Source organism: Chlamydotis macqueenii, chromosome 10 (genome assembly GCF_036417535.1).
Source record: "Chlamydotis macqueenii isolate bChlMac1 chromosome 10, bChlMac1.mat, whole genome shotgun sequence".
Classification (NCBI taxonomy): domain Eukaryota; kingdom Metazoa; phylum Chordata; class Aves; order Otidiformes; family Otididae; genus Chlamydotis; species Chlamydotis macqueenii.
In genome coordinates this window covers 17,833,733-17,850,966 of record NC_141565.1, presented here as the reverse complement: position 1 = coordinate 17,850,966, position 17,234 = coordinate 17,833,733, and the positions used below count along the sequence as shown (strand labels likewise).

At 47.4% G+C, this 17,234-nt stretch overlaps 1 protein-coding gene across 1 annotated transcript in view; it reads left to right on the top strand.

The window, feature by feature from the left end:
* FRMD4B (FERM domain containing 4B) overlaps window positions 1-17,234 on the top strand; it is an 84,575-nt gene that overhangs the window by 23,910 nt on the left and 43,431 nt on the right. The window contains exons 4-6 of the mRNA XM_086755606.1: window positions 1,212-1,304; window positions 5,509-5,593; window positions 16,639-16,695. Of these exons, the coding sequence (XP_086611732.1) occupies window positions 1,212-1,304; window positions 5,509-5,593; window positions 16,639-16,695 (235 nt within the window). The remainder of the gene's footprint in view (window positions 1-1,211; window positions 1,305-5,508; window positions 5,594-16,638; window positions 16,696-17,234) is intronic.

Genomic DNA, 17,234 nt, shown 5'->3' with positions numbered 1-17,234 from the left:
TGGAGCAGAGCTGCTTAGGGCAGTGGGAAATGGAGTTGTGTGCTAATACAGCCCCTAAACCAATCTTTTCTTGTCTAGTGGGAATAATATTAGTCCCTGCTGCTCTCTGTTGCAGCTTTTTACGGTGCCCTGGATGGAAGCTTTCATGAACAAACCGCGTTGGAGCCTTGCTGGGGCCATCCAGCCAAGGCAGTTCCCATCCGGCCCTGGGGAAAGGGGGATGACGCTTACGGAGCTGGCAGGAGCCACTTGCTCTGGGGCCCTGACCACAGCAGTGCATTATTTTTTACCAGCCACGCTCATTTTGGGCTCTCCCTAGAATATTTTTGCCACATCCTTTTCATTTCAAGTGTTGGAAAATATTTTCTTCCAGCTCTTCTGTAAATCCCTGTTTGCACTTGGCTTTTTTATTTTTTTTTTTTTCCCCAGAAGAGCTGCTATAAAATTCTTCTGGAGGTTTTTGGTGGCTGGTGCTCCCTCATGGTGAGCTTTAAAGTGCTGCCAGGGGAATACCTGAAAGCTGTTGACATCCCCAGGAAACACCAGTGGGACTCCAGAAGCTGCCTTGGGTGTACAGGGCCGGGCTGGGTGCTTGGAAAGAGCGTGTGGCCTCTGGAGGGCACCCATGCCCCAGCCTTTTGGGGCACCCACAGGGTCCTGAGGGAGGTTATTTGGGCTCTGGAGGATTTTTGTGTTCTTTCTGGCTTCCTTCCCTCGTCAATTGAACCTGCCTTGTTAAATGAGTGTGCCTGCAGTAAACCCCTCTGCTCCGAAATGGGGTTTTATGTCACGCTGGGAGTGGGATGGTGCAGGACAGGAGTAGCGGGAAGATACGGCCGTGGAGCTGTGTGGACCCCGTGCAGATCAGACCCATTTCTGCTGTAGGCAAACGTCCAACCTCTGCTATAGATCAAATCCCCACCACTAGATGTGAGAAGTCCATGGCAGTGTCCCCATCTATAGCGAAGGAGGGTGTTCCAATAAAATTTAGTTGTTCTGGCTGCTGTGCTAAAGACTTTTGTGCTGTAGCTGAAAATACAACAGCAAAGAGTGTTCTCCAAGGCCCAAAAGTGAATTACATCAAAATCTGACAGTTAGGAAAAGAAATAAGTTGAGATGTTTGTCTGCCTCACTTGGAGCAAACACGAGAAAAGACCCCACTTCTGTATTTCCCACCCCGTTTTTAACCCCCTCCCCAACCTGTTCCACAGCGGTCAGAGCGTCTGGCTGCAGCTGGATCACCGAGTCCTGGACCATGACTTGCCCAAGAAACCGGGCCCGGCGACTTTGTACTTTGCTGTTAGGTGAGTAATTGTTTCCACAAAGAAAACATTACCACTTGGGTTTATTTATCACCAGGGGCTTTTGTTTAAATGAGCTGATTATGGATTTGATACAGGAAATAAATGTTAGAGATGTATTATTTTTAGAAGGAGATTAGGTCCTGGATAAGTACTGTTCTTTTTTGTATTTAACTACCAATACAGTAGTTTGAAACCTGCTACTTTTTAAACTGTTACTAGGACATTGTTCCTAGGCTTTTTTTTTTTCTGTTTAAAACACCATATCTTAAATATTATCTTTGCCTGACTTGTCTTTAATAGTGATAAATTTTAATATAGTTTACTTAGACAATTGTATGTACTTTTTCTTTTCCTTACACTTACTTAAGGGCTGTCTGTACTTGAAAGGAATCGCTGAGGGCTGCTTTGCTCACACATCTTAAGTCAGTCCCCAGGAGAGGATAAGATCCCTGGCAGAGTGATGATTTTGGCCAGTGTAATTGCATTACTTGAGGATTTCTGCTGGCAAAGCTCTGCTGGTTAAGGGCCTGAAAAAAACCCCATGTCCTGCGAGACAGAGCTGCGCTGGCAGGAAAGACCAGGCATCATATTCTAATATTGTTGGAGTTTTTGTTTTTCTTACAGCCTATGAGGAAAACGAGAGCAGACTGACCTCATTCACTTTTCATATCTTGGTAAATTTATGCCTTGCGTGCTTAATTTGAAGCACTCCCAAGGCAGAGCCTCTTGTTGTAGCTGGGCTGGTTGGCGCTGTCACCTCGCCACGTCCTCCGCACCCTGGTCATTGAGGGGACAGTTCAAACAAGCAAGGCTTTGTTTTTGCTGAATATGTGCTTATTTGTGATGGAGTTGAGAGCTTCTTTTCTCTTCTCCCCTTTTAACAGAAAGAAAAAAAATCCATTTTAAAAGGGATGATGGGGTCTTCAATGTATTCACTGTATTTGATGAGGATCTGGGATACTCAAAGCTATGACTCCCAAGAAAGCCGTGAAGGCAATCAGATGACTTGAGCATTTCTTTGGTGGGGATCAATGCTGTTGGCTCGTGATGCTCATTTTGGCCCTCTCTGCAAGATGGTCCTCTGTGGGACAGGGTGTGCAGAGACCTGGCCAAGAGTTAATGCATGAGGAGTGGGCTTGGAAAGACCAACTTCTAGAAGCTAATTTTAAGCCTGACTACTCCAGGGCTGTGAGATCCAAAACAAGAAATTAGGAGCCAAGGAGGTGGGTAGTGAGTGAGAAGCGCAGCAGGAGGAGGAGGATACAGAAATAATTAGCAATTTAGAAACTGTCTGATCTGTAGAAGATAGATATTCCAGCAGAAAAGCCACTTTTAAACCCACAGCTCTGTATTTTGTTACAACTTTTTGGAAAAGTAAGCGACTCCAGGCTTTGCTCCATGGCATGTGCCTTGGGTGGTTAGTTCAGGCACTTATCTCATATGAACACATTTGCCTCGTCACAGCCTATTACTTAATTAAACTCCCATGAGAGCAGCTGAAATACACAGAGTTGCAGCTGTGTGTGCCCATGGCTTGGACAGAAATGCGTAGTTGGGTGTGGGGCAAGTGGCACAGAGGGGATGGGCAGGGAGCCCCAGTGCCTGGCTCTCCTTCCCCCAGGCTGGATGGTCTCCAGTGCGTGAGGCGACAGCGGTGGATGCTACTGTGGGACCCGGGAGTCCCTTGGGCTGGGCGAGCCCTCCTGCACAGGCCGTGCCTCCTGCGAGTTTGAAACAGGCACAGAAGCAAATAGAATAGATACTGCTTCAGCGTCACTTGTGAGGTGCGAGTGTAACGAGGCAGGGCGCTGAGCTGCTGTTCCCATAACGAGTGGCAAATGTGCAACAGCATCAGTTCTCAGTACCTTGCAGCACCGCACTGGGTGGTTTCCAGTAGCTATACTGGAAAACTGGGGAGGATACCCAGACACATGATTATGACCCTCCTTTTGTTCATAACTCAACCCTTAGCTTTTGCTGTTCGGTAATGAAACACATTATAAACCTTTTGGATTTTAATTATTTTTCTTCAGCTGGCGTAAACTCAACCCAGCCATGTAAGTTTTCACGTGATGCATGCAGCTGGTGAAGGACGCTATATTGCAGATTTAGGACTTAAAATGTCATTCTAGTTCCAAGGATGCTGACAGCATCGGAAATTGAAGCAGAACATATGCTTTATGGTGCTCCCAAACATGCCTGTCATCCCCTGAACATCCTTATCTCTGCAGTCCAGTGTTCCTCATCTGTACCGTGGTGATAATTGCTCTGTACCAGCGGTGACTGGGAGCTACCTCTCTTCAGAGCCAAGGGTACTTTCCTGCTTCTGAGGATAAGTCAGACATATCTGACTCTTAGTTGAAAGAAACTACAAGTGCAACTGAGGTCAGCAGCTGAGGAAAATCACCTTTTTGGTTCAGTGGAGGGAGGAAGGCTTTAGCAGGCTGAGGAAGGTCCATGTGGTGCAGGATGGGTCTGGCAGCAGGTTGGGAAAGGACGAAGAGTGAGGCTCCTGCCCTCTGATGCTCTGCATTTATGGAGAGAAACACTCAAATGTATTTAAAGTGAAGTTTAGCAAAGCTGTTACCATTACATTTGTTTTTTATCTGATGTGATCAAGAGAGGGTGGAAGCTCCTGCAGTTCTCGGTGAAAGGCGAGTCATGGAGATGGAGAAAGGCCTTTCAAATATCTGGGCTTGGGTCTGCCCCTTGCACAGGCAGCATGCCTGTAAAATGGGTAAATTATCTCCTTATCTTGCAGAGGCATTCTGGGGAGTGCTTTAAATTAATTTGATGGAACGTGCTGTCGGAATGTGAAATATTAAAACAATTACTATTAATGTATTGCTTGTCTCCAGTCACAGCATTAATACTGCACATGTTCCCGAGAAGTGCAGCAGCTGCTAGCTTTACTGCTTCCTAGCACGTGCTCCATGCTGCTGCTGGGGGCTTCTTTCAATGTCTTGCAAGTTGTCAACACCAAGAGATCAGTGGCTGGTGCTTAGGGCTGTGAGGAGCCTTAGCAGTGCCACGGGGCTGCGGGAGGGACTGGCCTGGCTGTGACCAACAGTGGGCTGTGTGTCCGGTGACCATCCAACCCTCCTGCTGTCAAAGGCAAGGCACTGAGAAGCCCTGGTGTGGTGTGTGCTGCTGGGGCAGTGGTGGTGGTGGTCCAAGTCTTGCTTGGGCTGGAAAAAAAAGTGTCCCTTCTGTGTGGCATCGGTGGGAGAGTCTGGACCCAATGCATTCACCCTCTGTAAGGAGCTGAAGCACAGGTATCCTACTGTCAGATCCAGCTAACGCAGGGTTGACAGGACCATCTTCACCCAAATTTGTCTCTCTTTAAACTGACTTGGCAGTTTCGCACTGCTCAAATTAGTGTTCTCTGCGCTATCTAACAAATCTCCGCGCTGTTTGGTTTGAGGCTCTCAATGAGTCAAGGAAGCGCACAGACAGGTTGTGCATGCTTTTGCAGAGTGCCAGCGGTGTACGTGACGTTTAGTGTCACTCTAAAATGTACTGGGATCCATCTGCTATTCTTGACTGGGCCAGAGTAACCAGTAACGGGATTGCTGTTGTTGATGTGTGCCTCTGCAATGTGCTTGGGGAAGAGGAAGGCAGGGTCAGGCCGGGGAGGAAGGCAGCAAGTGCTGCGCAGAGCGGTGCCTGCAAGACTTAGCCAGTTGCAGCTCCTCCATGTAAACTCCCTTGTCATCAGGATGGATGTGCTCGATGGGATGGAGCCGGCCCCAAAGCATTCCTTGTGTGGTTTTTTGCTTTTTCCTATTTGTTTAGAGCAAAGTTAATGGATGCTGGCCCCTCTCCTCCAGCCCAGCGCTGGCCCGCTTCCCAACCTGCAACGTGCCGTTTGGAGTTGCCTTTCCTGCTTCTGTGGCTTTATCTGCAGAGGAGGGACGGGCTTTGCTCCTTTAGCATTCGACAGGGTTTTTCAAATGAGATGAGAATTCATCAGATATCTGTGATCTATTGAACAAGGAGTTTGTTGTTCCCTGTGTGCTGTTGGCCTGTAACTTTCTGCTTGTTCCCTCCTAATAGGCAGGAAATTAAGTGCAGTAGCTCATAGTTCCTCTGTGCTGTTTTAGTGCTAGAGAACAAAACACTGAGGAAATAAAATTATTTGGGAGGAAGATGAAACCTATTCAAGGCAGTAACTGTTCTTTTTTATTATTATTTTAATTTTCAGGTTCTACATTGAAAGCATTTCCTTTCTCAAGGACAAAACTACAGTAGAGTTGTTCTTTCTGAACGCCAAGTCCTGTGTACACCAGGTAAGGCTCAGCGTCCGTCAGCTCCTCGTGTGCATCTATCTCCCTTTTATTGCTCCTCCGCCACCTTGCACGGTGGTGTGGCAGCCACCTTTGCCATGTCCCTGATAACCACTGGTGCAATAGCAGCTGCCATTCAATGAACTTTAGCAATGCCTGGGATGTTTTTCTTTCTGGAATTTTCCAGTTAATGTCCTATTTGAGGGTTTGGTTTTTTTTTTTTTACTCATGGTTCAATCAGCCTGAGAGGGTCACTTGGTTCTTACAACCTTGTATTGGAAGACAACCCTGTATCATTAGCTGGCTCAGTGTAGCTGGCCAAAGTGTTCACTTTGAATAGGCTTCATATTTTAGAGGATTTTATTCAGTATCAGCATTCATTATTTTATGGTGGAATCAGAAACCTGACATGCAAGTGGTGTTAATGGCAAACTGCTTTGTTCAGGAATTGCTTTCTGGAAGAGTGGAGGAAGTTGGTGCCTTTTCACAACATGCTAAAGTTTTTTAAAGATGCTTGAAGAACTTCTGGCCTCACTGATTAAGATTAATAAAAAGCAAATCTCCATTTGATGTATTTGCCATTTTAAACTGAAGGTCTTGGCAACTTGTAGTCATCCTTTTGGGGAAAACTGGAGCAGTTTAACTCGACAGACAGCACAGATAATTTTGGAATTGGAAAATGGGTTTGTTTTTAAGGTGGAATGTGAAAAATGCCACTAGTACTGAAACAAATGCTAGTCAACTTTAAAATAACTGAGTGCACGTATATGTATTTGTATGTATGCATCAAGTGTAAGAGAAAGCAAAGGAGAAGAATAAAAAAAATGCCCTTGCTGGTTGTAGACGCACATGTCATCAAACCAATAATGAGTCACTTCTGGCCTGGATCAATATTATTATTCAAGTAGCACAGATTTATATTACTGGAATGAAGTGCTGATAGCATGTGAAGCACGGATGAGGCACGGCGTGCCGCAGTAAGCAGACTGTGCATCATCCAGTTCAGTTTCGGGGCTTCGGGAGCCGGGAGAGGTTTGAATGACAGCTGGTTTCTATTTCCCCCGTGGCTTGGGAGGTGTGTGCTCTAATTGGTAACAACCCAAAGTGTTGGCTTCCCTGTTCCTGCCAGCAAATCTGCCAGAGGCAGAGAGGGGTTTCTGTCATGTCTCATGTCCAGTTCCCATGGGCAGTGGAGGGATGGGAGCATCGTGTCCTCGTGAGAGAAGGATCTCTGCGGGGAGCCCTGAGCGGTTCAACATGTAATAACGAAAGCCAAGAGCCCCTGCTCTGCCCACAGCGCTTTCTGTGCTGGGCAGCTTTGCAGCTCAGCTTTGGCAAAAACCCATAGCTACTTCAGCAGAAGCCAGTTTAGTTACTTTCAAGAGGCATTTGGTCCAGTGGCTCTTAACCTTGAAATGAGATCTTTTAAAAATATTTTATTCTACTTGGTGAACTTATGGTCCACCTCTAGGTTTGGAGTTGTTCATGAAACGCACACAGGACCAATTCTCATAATTAAGCCCACGGGACATGGGCAAGAGGATGCACAAAGGCACCCAGGATGCACTCGCACGGTGTGTGCGCTCCCGCGGTGCTGCCGGGCTCCGTTGGGATGTGGGGAAGGAGGCGCAGGATGGGCTGTGTCAGCTACCAGATACAAGTAGATCCCCAGCTCGGGCGAAGCGAGTGGCTGATACTCACTGATGACAGCGAGGAATGTTCCCCGGCATTTCTCAGTTGTTAATCCAGCTTGAGGAGGTTAGACCTGCATTAGCTTAGCTTTTCTCTTTTTTTCCCTCTCCTTTTTTTTGGTTGTGTGAGTGGGAAACACCCAGGGTCTTAAAAAGCAGCAGCCTTCGCCCGGCCCGTGTGCTCTGGGATGCTCCATGATGCAGGAGGTGGGCTGGAGGATGCCCTGCCAGGGCCGTGTCCTAACCTGGATCTTTGCATGAAGCTTCTGCTCTGTGTGGGCCAGGAATGTGCCTCAGAGGATAAATGCTGCAATACTGGTGTGTGAGGAGACCTGCGTGGATAAGATTGCTTAAAAGCCAGTCGTGGGGTTGTTTTTGCTTTCACTAAGCTATTTCCAAAGTTTTTGTGGTAGCTTCTTCCCCACAGGGGACACAGTGAGTGGAAGAGCCCAAATCCAGGGTGGTGCAGAGGCCTCACGCTTGAAGGAGTTTGCATTTGTGTCTTTTAGACATTCCTGAGGGCTGGCATGCGTTGGCAGCGCAGCAGTGTGTGTGTAGGTACCTCTGCTTCCACGGCTTGTGTGCTTTAAAGGGAAACGATGCTTTCCTGAGCAGAGGGTGAGCGCGTGACCTTGCCCTGCGTGCGGGATGGTGCGTGTCACGGCTCCCGCCGGCATGTGGGACGCACCGTAAGAGCCAACCGAAGGCGTGGGCAAATACAGCCCAAACACAGCTTTGTGCCAGTCCCTCCTCTGGAGAGGATTTATCTGTGGCTTACGAGGTTCAGAGGCTGCAGCAGGAATGTATTTACAGTATTCAGAGAGATCTGTGGGCAATCCTGTAAGTGTATCTAATCAGAGACTGGTATCTCCCTAACGAAGTCCAGCATCTCTGGGTCTGGGCAGGAGTTGCCGGGCAGCGTGTGGTGGTTGTCTTGCCCTAGATGACTCTGGAGAGGTTTTGCTCCCAGCTGAATAAAAATTCAGCATAAATAATATAGCATATTAAATGAATTAGATAATATATTGCAAAATATGGATTCTTAATAATAAATAATGGAATTAAAACCTGCATGACCATTCTGAAAAGGGTGAAGGCTGGCTCTGTAGTGCACAGCCACGCTGTTCTTCCTCACCTTTTGACTCCACATTCCTTCCTGCAAATCTCTGCTCCTTTCTGCAAATCGGATACCACTTTCCCCTGCCAGAGGTTGCAGGAATCTGGGGTTCATGCATTTTGCAATTTCTGTAGACATCTTGGCAAGGAAGGGACAAGATAGGCAATAAAATCTCTGCTGCCAAAAATGTATTTTTCTACTCCCCACCCACTCCTCCACCTTTTGTGCTAATCTGTACCGTCCAAGCTCCTTTGTGCCTATGGGACCTTTGCTGCCCCACGCCAAGTTTGTGGTATTCTCTGTGCAGCCCCCCTCTGCCTTGCCTTCATCCCATGCCAGCAGCTGGGGAGCCAGGGGGTTCCCTGATGTCCCCTGAGACCTCTTTTTTACTCTTGTGAATCATGTTGTAGCAGTGTTACAGTTCTGCACCCAGAGCAAAGAATCGCTGAGTGCAAGGCATCCTTGGCTGCTGCTTCCTGCTGCACTCCCATCTCAACCCACCGCCCTATCAGCACATCTTCCGATGAGGCTCTGAGCAACCTGATCTAGTCAGATGTCCCTGCTCCTTGCGGGGGTTTTGGACTAGATGACCTTTAAAGGTCCCTTCCAACCTAAACCATTCCGTGATTCTATGATTCTGCGCGGCATAACATGATGCTTCTTTTAAGCACCTGGAGAATAAACTTCCTCTGCTGGATTTGCCAGCGTGACCCATTTGGTGTTTGCTGGCCTTGCCCTCCCCGCGTCTCCTTGCACATGAACTGAATGCAACGTTTGCTGTTCCCCTCATAAGACAGCTCGGTGTTTCCTCACTGCTGGCGCGTGCACAAACCTTGGCCTCCAGCCGATGTACCAAATGCTGCCAGTGCTCTCACCCTACCTTCCATTCATGTCGAGCTGCCCACTTTTTTTTTTCCACCTGGTCTGATGCTGCAGTCCCCTGGCCATCTCAGTCCTGTGTGGTCCAGCCCAGCTGCCTGGCTCCTGCTCTCCAGCATCCGTGCTCTTTGGGTTGGAGCTTGGAGAAGCTGTATCTGCTTCCAGAAACAGCCTGGGCCACCAAGCAGGAGGTGGGAACTGGTAAAACTTAAATCTCCAGATCTATGGAAGGGCCTCCCAGTGACTTAGTTCTAAACATGTTTGTGGATTTTGGGATAATGCAGTGGCTGGAAGGATGCATTGTGTGCGTCTGGGTTCTGTGTTCCTATGTGCCTCTCTTCTTCAAGGCTTTGAGAACTGCTGCCTGAAAACAAACCTTCAGTGGCGACAACTTCAATTTAAAAGCTTTCTTTCCTGTCACTGAACATGAGATTTATAGCCATCTCTGAAATCTACTGTACAGCTGGAATTGAAAAGAGTGAAGGCCAAGCACTTGGTTTCAGGTGAAATGGGTATCTCAGAATTGATGTGCTTGCACAGGGGTGGGGGAGCTTCATAACACGTTCAGCGTGTTATTGCACAGCCCGTGACCGTAGCTGGGATACTTTTAAGGAGGTGGGTCAGAACTGGTCATGCACATGTTGATGATAAATTTGGAAAGATAAATTAGTCTTGTCTTCTTGCAAAACAGCCAAGTTTGAAAAAATAACACCCTACTTGGCTAGCAAGGCCCTGTCAAGTTTATTATGCATTGGAGCTAACCTCCATACAGCTCTGCAGCCATACGGTTGACTCTTTGCCAGTCCTTAAAATATGTTCTGTAAACTAAGATCTTGGTCAAGTTGGCTGTACTCCCCTTTTCCTCTCTATATTTGGATGTTGCGGGGGTTATTTATTTAATTTCCCATTTTTTTTCCCAAGGATTTGCAAGAATTGCTTAAAGAAAAAAAAAAGAAAAATTAAAAAGTTAAAGGAAATAGAAGTTTTCAGAGGAGTCTGTAACCGCGATAGCTTCGTGAACAGCAATGCTTGTGAGCACTTGGCAGCCTGAAGACCAGTGCTTACCAAGAAGAGCTGTTGAAACAGGCCCCTGGTGCGAGCATAAAGTCTGGCTGGCTTCCAGCTCATGGAGAGCAAAGTGGTCATATATCAGAGAGCTCTCGAAAGTTTTATAACGGATATTTCCTAATTCTGCCCCCTCTCAAGGGGGAGAGGGGAGCGTTCCCATGCAGACTCCTAGTGCTGTGTAGTCTGATTCTAGCCAAGGCCATTAAAATATGCTCTGTCCATTGCCTTTATTTGCCATTCTGCTCCTGGCACGTGTAAAGCCCAGGACAACGGTCAGCAGGATGAGCTGGCCTTCTGCACCTTTAGAGCTGTTACCTTCCATGGCTGCTGGCAGCCACCACCATGGACCAAACCCCTCAGCAGCATATCAGCGGATGAGAAGGATGGAGCACGGTTATGCCTATGAACAAAATGTGATGGGAAGAGGAGGCAGCACCCCCCTGCTGATGTAAACTGGAAGATCTCCAGGGGGGCCCTTCTCTTTATTATCCTATGAGACCTCACATGAGGTTGGTGTTAGTGGCTTGGGGAGGGACTTAGTCATGGTGTGGATATAGTCAAGGGACTCCAGTGCTGCTGAGGTTGGTCCAAGGCTGATGGTGCCTCAGGGACCTGTTGAGAGTCCTGTCAGGGGAGGTGTAGGTTGCATCCCAGCCGGGCTGACCTGTTGCAGATGAAGATTGTTGGTTTGCAGCCAGAGTTTCATACCTCGCATCTCTTGACGTAGTTGCCTCCTCCTTGGTCTAACTACCAGTGTTAATTGTGACGGAGAGTTTTGCCCCTTTGATCTCAGGCCACAGGATAAAGATGCTGTGACGGCTCAGCCTGTTCTGTTGTTGGTGCGTGTTGGGTATCTCACTGTCATGCTGGGGTAGGAAAGTGAAAGGCTGTGATTATATGTTAAATCTAATGACACCGTATACCTGGCTTGCAAACAGGGAAGTCTTTGTTTCCTTCTCTCGTTCTCTGCTTTTACTCTTGTATTAATGCAAAAGGAGCAGCACTAATTGTGCCCCTGTTGCGCTGAACTGGGCAGACAACTCTCGGAGTAGCTCCTGCTATCCCTGGGGTTTCATCTATGTGTTAGCTGGAGCGCAAAATGCAAGCAAGGGAGATGGATGAGGGTGGCTAGCAGAGACAGAAAAATAAAGGGTGTAACAGAGAAACTTGAAGCTTTTGCTCATCATGAGGCACTACTAGCTTTTTTTTTTTCAGTTGGGTTGGCCTAAGCCGCTAAGATGAGAAGCAGCAGGTCCTGCCAGGAGAGAGCAGTGGTGGCTGCTGCACATGCACTGAGCTGTGTTGGGGCTCAGGTTGTGCTCTCCTGTGGGTAGGAAGGGCTTATGGGGCTTAGTGGATGAAAGGGAAGATGTCATGGGCCTTATGCTGTGAGGCCTCCTCAGGCTGTGCTCCCTCGTGGGGTAAGTGCAGCATGAGTGCAAACCTGAAGTGCCATTTTGAGGAGGGTCAGAAGGACCAGCCTTTAATTTGCTCCTCTAAGAGCTCGTATTCTGCGTCTCCTGCTGGTTTAGTGCTTTACTTTCCTCCCTGACGTGGTGGAGGCAGACCGCTTGCTTTGCTGTGCTTTTTCTCAGCCCAGCACTTCTGTCTTTAGGAAATTGGTCCTAGTTGAGATGCTCAGCAAAGTCTGGAGCTTCTGATGCAGGATGGGATGGGGCATCGGGTGCATCACAGGGCAGTGTGAACAGCAGGTGCCACCACCGGGACTGAGACATAGGCGTGAATGCTGGTAATGAGGACAGGTGCTATAAAGCTGGAGGGTTATTAATTTGCTGCCATTGTTTGAATCCTCAGTATAATTACCCAGCGCAGCCACACCGACAGAGCGAGTTGTTGACCTAGTTCCTCCCGTGCTGCTCAACCTGTGCTGTGTAACAGGTTGTGGCCAACAACCCCTCCCCTCCCCAGCCTGTCCCTGAAGCTCAGGCCACCTTGTTCCCAAAGAAGCCTTCAAGGCTGAAAGGCTGCGAAGCTCTCTGGGCTGCAGGGACCTGCCTTAGCATCCCCTGGCTGTCAGGACACACCATGGTGATACTGGATCCCTTGTGGGAAGTCACGGTGGGGCTGGTTAAGAACAACATGGGTGCTGGCATTGCTTACTTCACTTGGGCTGGGTCCACACCCAACTAATTGCTTCCCTTGATTTGAACACCTTGCTGTAGATGTTTGGGTTCTTCCTTTCACTCTGTCTAATTGCACCCTTCTTCCAGCTTTTTAAAATCACCTTTCTGTAATCACAGGTAATCATATTCAATATTGTGAGTGTCTTGAGGCTATTCAGTCATAGTGTGTGTATTTGGGGATGTCTTTGATTAACATACATTTTTAAAGGCGTTGGTTTGAGGGAAGAAGTGTGTTGGTATCTCAGTTCTGAAATCTCCAGGTGAAATGTTTTTGTTAACCTCCAGAGGTTACGCTGATATGTGCGGTTTGAACAAACCATATCCATTTTCATTTCTTGCTCTGGCCTCAAAGAGTTAATTATGACAATTGTATGTGTTGCTTTTTTTATTAATCTGCTTTAATCTGAGTTTACAGTCTAAAGATTTGCGTAGCACAGTTAATGCTCATCTATCATCATTCTTGATCTGTGTTTTCATCAGGATTTCAGACTTGTATTTCTACGACAGTCCATTCTAGTGTTGTTGCTGTGTCTAATGAGGGTTCGCTGCTCTATTCATGACCGAGCCTTGTGATTTTTATCGCGTTCATACGTCTGTGTCTGTGCAGCAAAAGATTTGAGCTCCTCTCTGAAGCGGGGGCTAAATTCTGCCCATGGGCACGGAAGGCAGGAGTTGCTGCTGAGATGGTGACCTGTTCCTGCTGTACAGTGATTGCCACCCAGCTTAGATAGACATCTGCTACAGCCTTGGGTTACTCTGATGTTGGTTGGTATGACAAAAGCCACCACCTGAATCCTCTGGACTAAGCGTAGTGTTTCGATAAGCCGGTAGCCTTTTGGAGAGCTACACAAAGGGCTGGATCTGTCTTGTTTAGTTAAAATGATCGGTCCCTGGGCAAACTAATTGAAAACCAGCAGTTTCATCCCCTCCTTGGAGCTGCACGCGCTAGTCTGTTCAAACTTATTTACATCCAAAATATAGAAGAATAAAATTCCATTATCTGAACTACATCCATCTACTTAACCTCACGCCAGTGACCTTGTTCCCACTTGGGATAAATCTAGGAAAACCTTCCATCTTCATCTTCAACATGCGGCCATGAAAGCTCTTGCTGCCCTGGCTCCAGGCCCCCCCGCCTGCTTGCTAAAGCCTCTGCTTTAAATTACCCCGGCAATTGCAAGCATTGCAAATGCATCTCCTTGCAGCTCTTTCCCCATCTATTTTTGAAATCCGATCTCGCTGTTAAAGCAATGCTAAAACAGAGACCCCCATCTGCCAGCCTCAGGGACAGAAGGATGGTTATAAAAATCAAAATATTGCCTGAATGAGTGGGAAGAGTCGTGGTCTTGCTCTCCTGAGTGGCACACATCGCTGCATGGATTTCTGTCAAGCCAAGGGATGTCCAAACTCCTCGACAGCCCAGGGCAGGGCTGCATTACATTACAGCAATGGCCAACTGGGGAACCAGATGGCAAATAATTTTCTGTTATGATGGGAAAATAATTCCAGGCTCAGAGGGAATTGTCCAAGGGACTGTCACTTGTACAGCATGAGTGTAGTAGATAAAGACTCAGCTGGGCTTTGGGATTCCTTGCTTCAAATCCTCATTCTGCTACTTAGCTACTGCTGACTGCAGGGCAATCCCTTCACCTCCCTGCATCGCTTTTCTTTGATTTTTAGCCCCTTTAAAGGGTAAGGTTTCTGATTGCTCTTTGAATTTTTTTTTTTTTTTTTTACTGCAGAGCCTCCCTTAGGGTGACCCCATCTCCTGCCAGTGTTGCTTGGTGATACGTGACTATAATTAGGGCTGGTCCACCCTGTTCTGGCGTTTGCGATGGCTGGAGAGCCATGGTGGCAGCCCTGCACCCGCATTGTCTTGTTGGTCCCTTTGTGGCCAAGACACCTTCAGTGTCTGACTTGAGAAGGGGTCAGGTTAGGGAGGACCTTCTTAACTGTTTGCTTCTCAACATAGCTTCTAAGAAAACATATTCAAATGTGAGCAGAACCCTCACCATGAAAGCAAAGACTGAAACTTCATCACCTGAGGAAGGCAGTCCCTCTTCAGCCTGTTTGGTCTCCTAAAACCCTAAATGAAGCGCTTTGTGGGATCCCTTTTAATGTTTGCGGCAATGCCATAGCAGCCTGGTAAAGTGACTCGAGTTTCTTAATGCTCATATTTAGGACCAAGTAAATAAACATGGAAGAGCAGCCTCGTAATTACTATTTCTAATTAGTTAATGGTTGTGAGGTGCTTTGAAGATGGAAAAGCGAAGAGGTGCTTGGGTATTAAGTCCCAAACACCCCTGTAATGCCAGCAGCAGCTACTGCTATGGGTCAGCAGAGACTTGCTGCTGCAGTAGCTCAAGTGCTCCAGAGTTTTCCTTGGAACAAGCAACAAAGAGCATCCTTTGACGTGAGATATGCACTTGGATAGTGAATCTTGGTGAGTTTCTTGACATCTGACTCTGCCTCGGGGCAGGGTCTTGATGAGCTTTTAAGGTCCTTCTGGCCCCCTTTTCCCTTATTTTGTGGTCCAGGGACAGCTTTGCTGAACCAGAGCCCATCTTCCCTGCTGAGCAGAGGTTTCTTGTGATGGTGTTTTCTCATGTCTGGGTTCCCTGCCTGACGGTGCTAGGATGACCTGATCTCCTGTCACCGTCCCACTGCCGCAGTTGGCCTCGGAGGCTGTTTGAGCAGATGCAATTTAAGCTTAAAATAAAGGCAGCTTGGATGTGCATGACAAAGACTAACCTGATACAGACCTGGAAGTAACAAAGTGCCTTAAAATTGCACCTATGTGAAGAGTTTCTGGGCTGCAATCCTTGCCTTTTCTCTTAAGCATCAACATGAAAGATCTGAAGGAAGGATCAACTTGAAGCTTTTTTTTTTTTTTTTTCCTTTCCTCCTAACTTGTGATGTGCCCCTCCTCTTCCAATAAAATATGTTTGGGAATGCTTTGGAGGCTGCTTCTGCATAGCTGTTGCCACACCTGTTGGGAAGGGGAAATTCCTCCTGGTCTGCTGTTGTGGAGCAGCCCGGGGGAGCGCTGCGGCTGGAACGGTTTATTGACAAAGCTGGCAGAAAAACTTCTTCTCCATGAAAATTGAATTATTTGTTTGCTCACTTTTGAATTTAGCCTCTGTGGGCCAGACCTGCAGCTGTGGTAAATTAGCCCAGCTCCAGATGTGCCCTGTATATTTTCAGTTGTCATTTCCCTGTGTCTGTGTGTAATTCTGTAGATCTTCCTGCTACCTTGGGTTTGGCACCATTTCAGCTTTCAGTCTGCTTCATCCCCTCGTTCAGCCAACAGATCGTGGGGATAGAGGATGCATTAGGATTTTGGTGGTGGGTGACAGAGATCGTATTCACTACCTCCACTTGTAGAAGATCAAGAAGAAAAAAAAAACAAAACAAAACAACACACTCCGTGTTTTGTTCTTTATATGTAGTTTGCAGGATGCAGTGGGTGTAAGGTACCATTGACAACACGAGTTCAACCACCACTGCATCTCCTTTATTCTTCCAGTGTCACTGCTGGTCCCAGTATAGACCTAAAAGGGTTTTTGCTTGTAAGAAAACAGCCTTTGAAAGATTGCACTTAACTTTGCAAGTAAGAAAATAAGGATCTTAGTGGAGTTTTGATGTTTTGGCATTTATCAGCTGCACGCCTCTGAAGCCACAGAGTGCATAGGGCTGTCAGGACTGGTTTTGGAGTGGGGTCAAGACACATTTCCAGCATGGGGGTCTGTACTACATCGCGCTACAACTGCAGCGTTGCACGCAAGAACTGGAAGCTGTAAGATCCAGACTGTGTGAGCGAGTGATGCCGAGTTACGCCGTTCTTGTGATTAACGGGGCGTGCATAGCCACCATCCCTGAGCCATAACACCTCTTCCTTCCACCTTCGCCTCCTCGCTTCACGGGAAGGTTTTTCCCGTGCGTTTTTGCACCGTCGGGTCCCTGATGCAAGAAAAGATTTGTGAAGAAAACACGCGGAGGCGAGAAAAGGGGGCTGGACCGAGGGGAGTAGGGGGGGCGGGGTGGGTGTGGACGTGGTGACCCAAGGGGGAGGTGGGAGGGGGGCTGGGAGCCGCCCCCGGGGCGGTGCGGGGAGCGCGCGGCTGAGGTTCCGCTCTTTTCCCTGCGCAGGGGCGGATCGAGGTGGACAGCGAGACGGTGTTCAAGTTGGCAGCCCTGGTTTTGCAGGTAAGCGCCTCTCCCTCCTGTGCCTGGTCCGGTTTTCTGAGAGCGGTAATTCGGGCTTGTTCGGCTGCCTGCTGTCTTCCTGGGTTTTTTTTTTGTTTTTTTTTTTTTCTTTCCTTTTCTATAAAAACAAAATCATGCAGAATCGTTCTGTAGTCTCCACAGTTGCAGGAGAAGGAAAGCTAAAAAAGTTCAGAGTTGTCTTTCTTATAGGCAATTGTGCGAAATATTTATTTGAGGAATTTTTCAATTGAAAGGGGGGAAGGAAAAAGGAAAAACTCATCAAAGGAAGTCATTTATTTGGGCAGGTTCCCATCCAATTTATCACTTGTTCTAGTTTAAATGTGTTCTGGGAAGAAAAGATTACGATGCTGTAGCGAAATTTGCTGTATTATGCCTGTGAATCTTTCTTTCACAGCATATGTCTTTGATACCTCTGTTATGTTGAAATATACCATGTCAGTTTTTCCTCTCCTGAGGAAAAGTTTTGTTATACTCAGGCTTAAACTCTGGTTATTTATGAAAGAAGACTTTACCTTTTA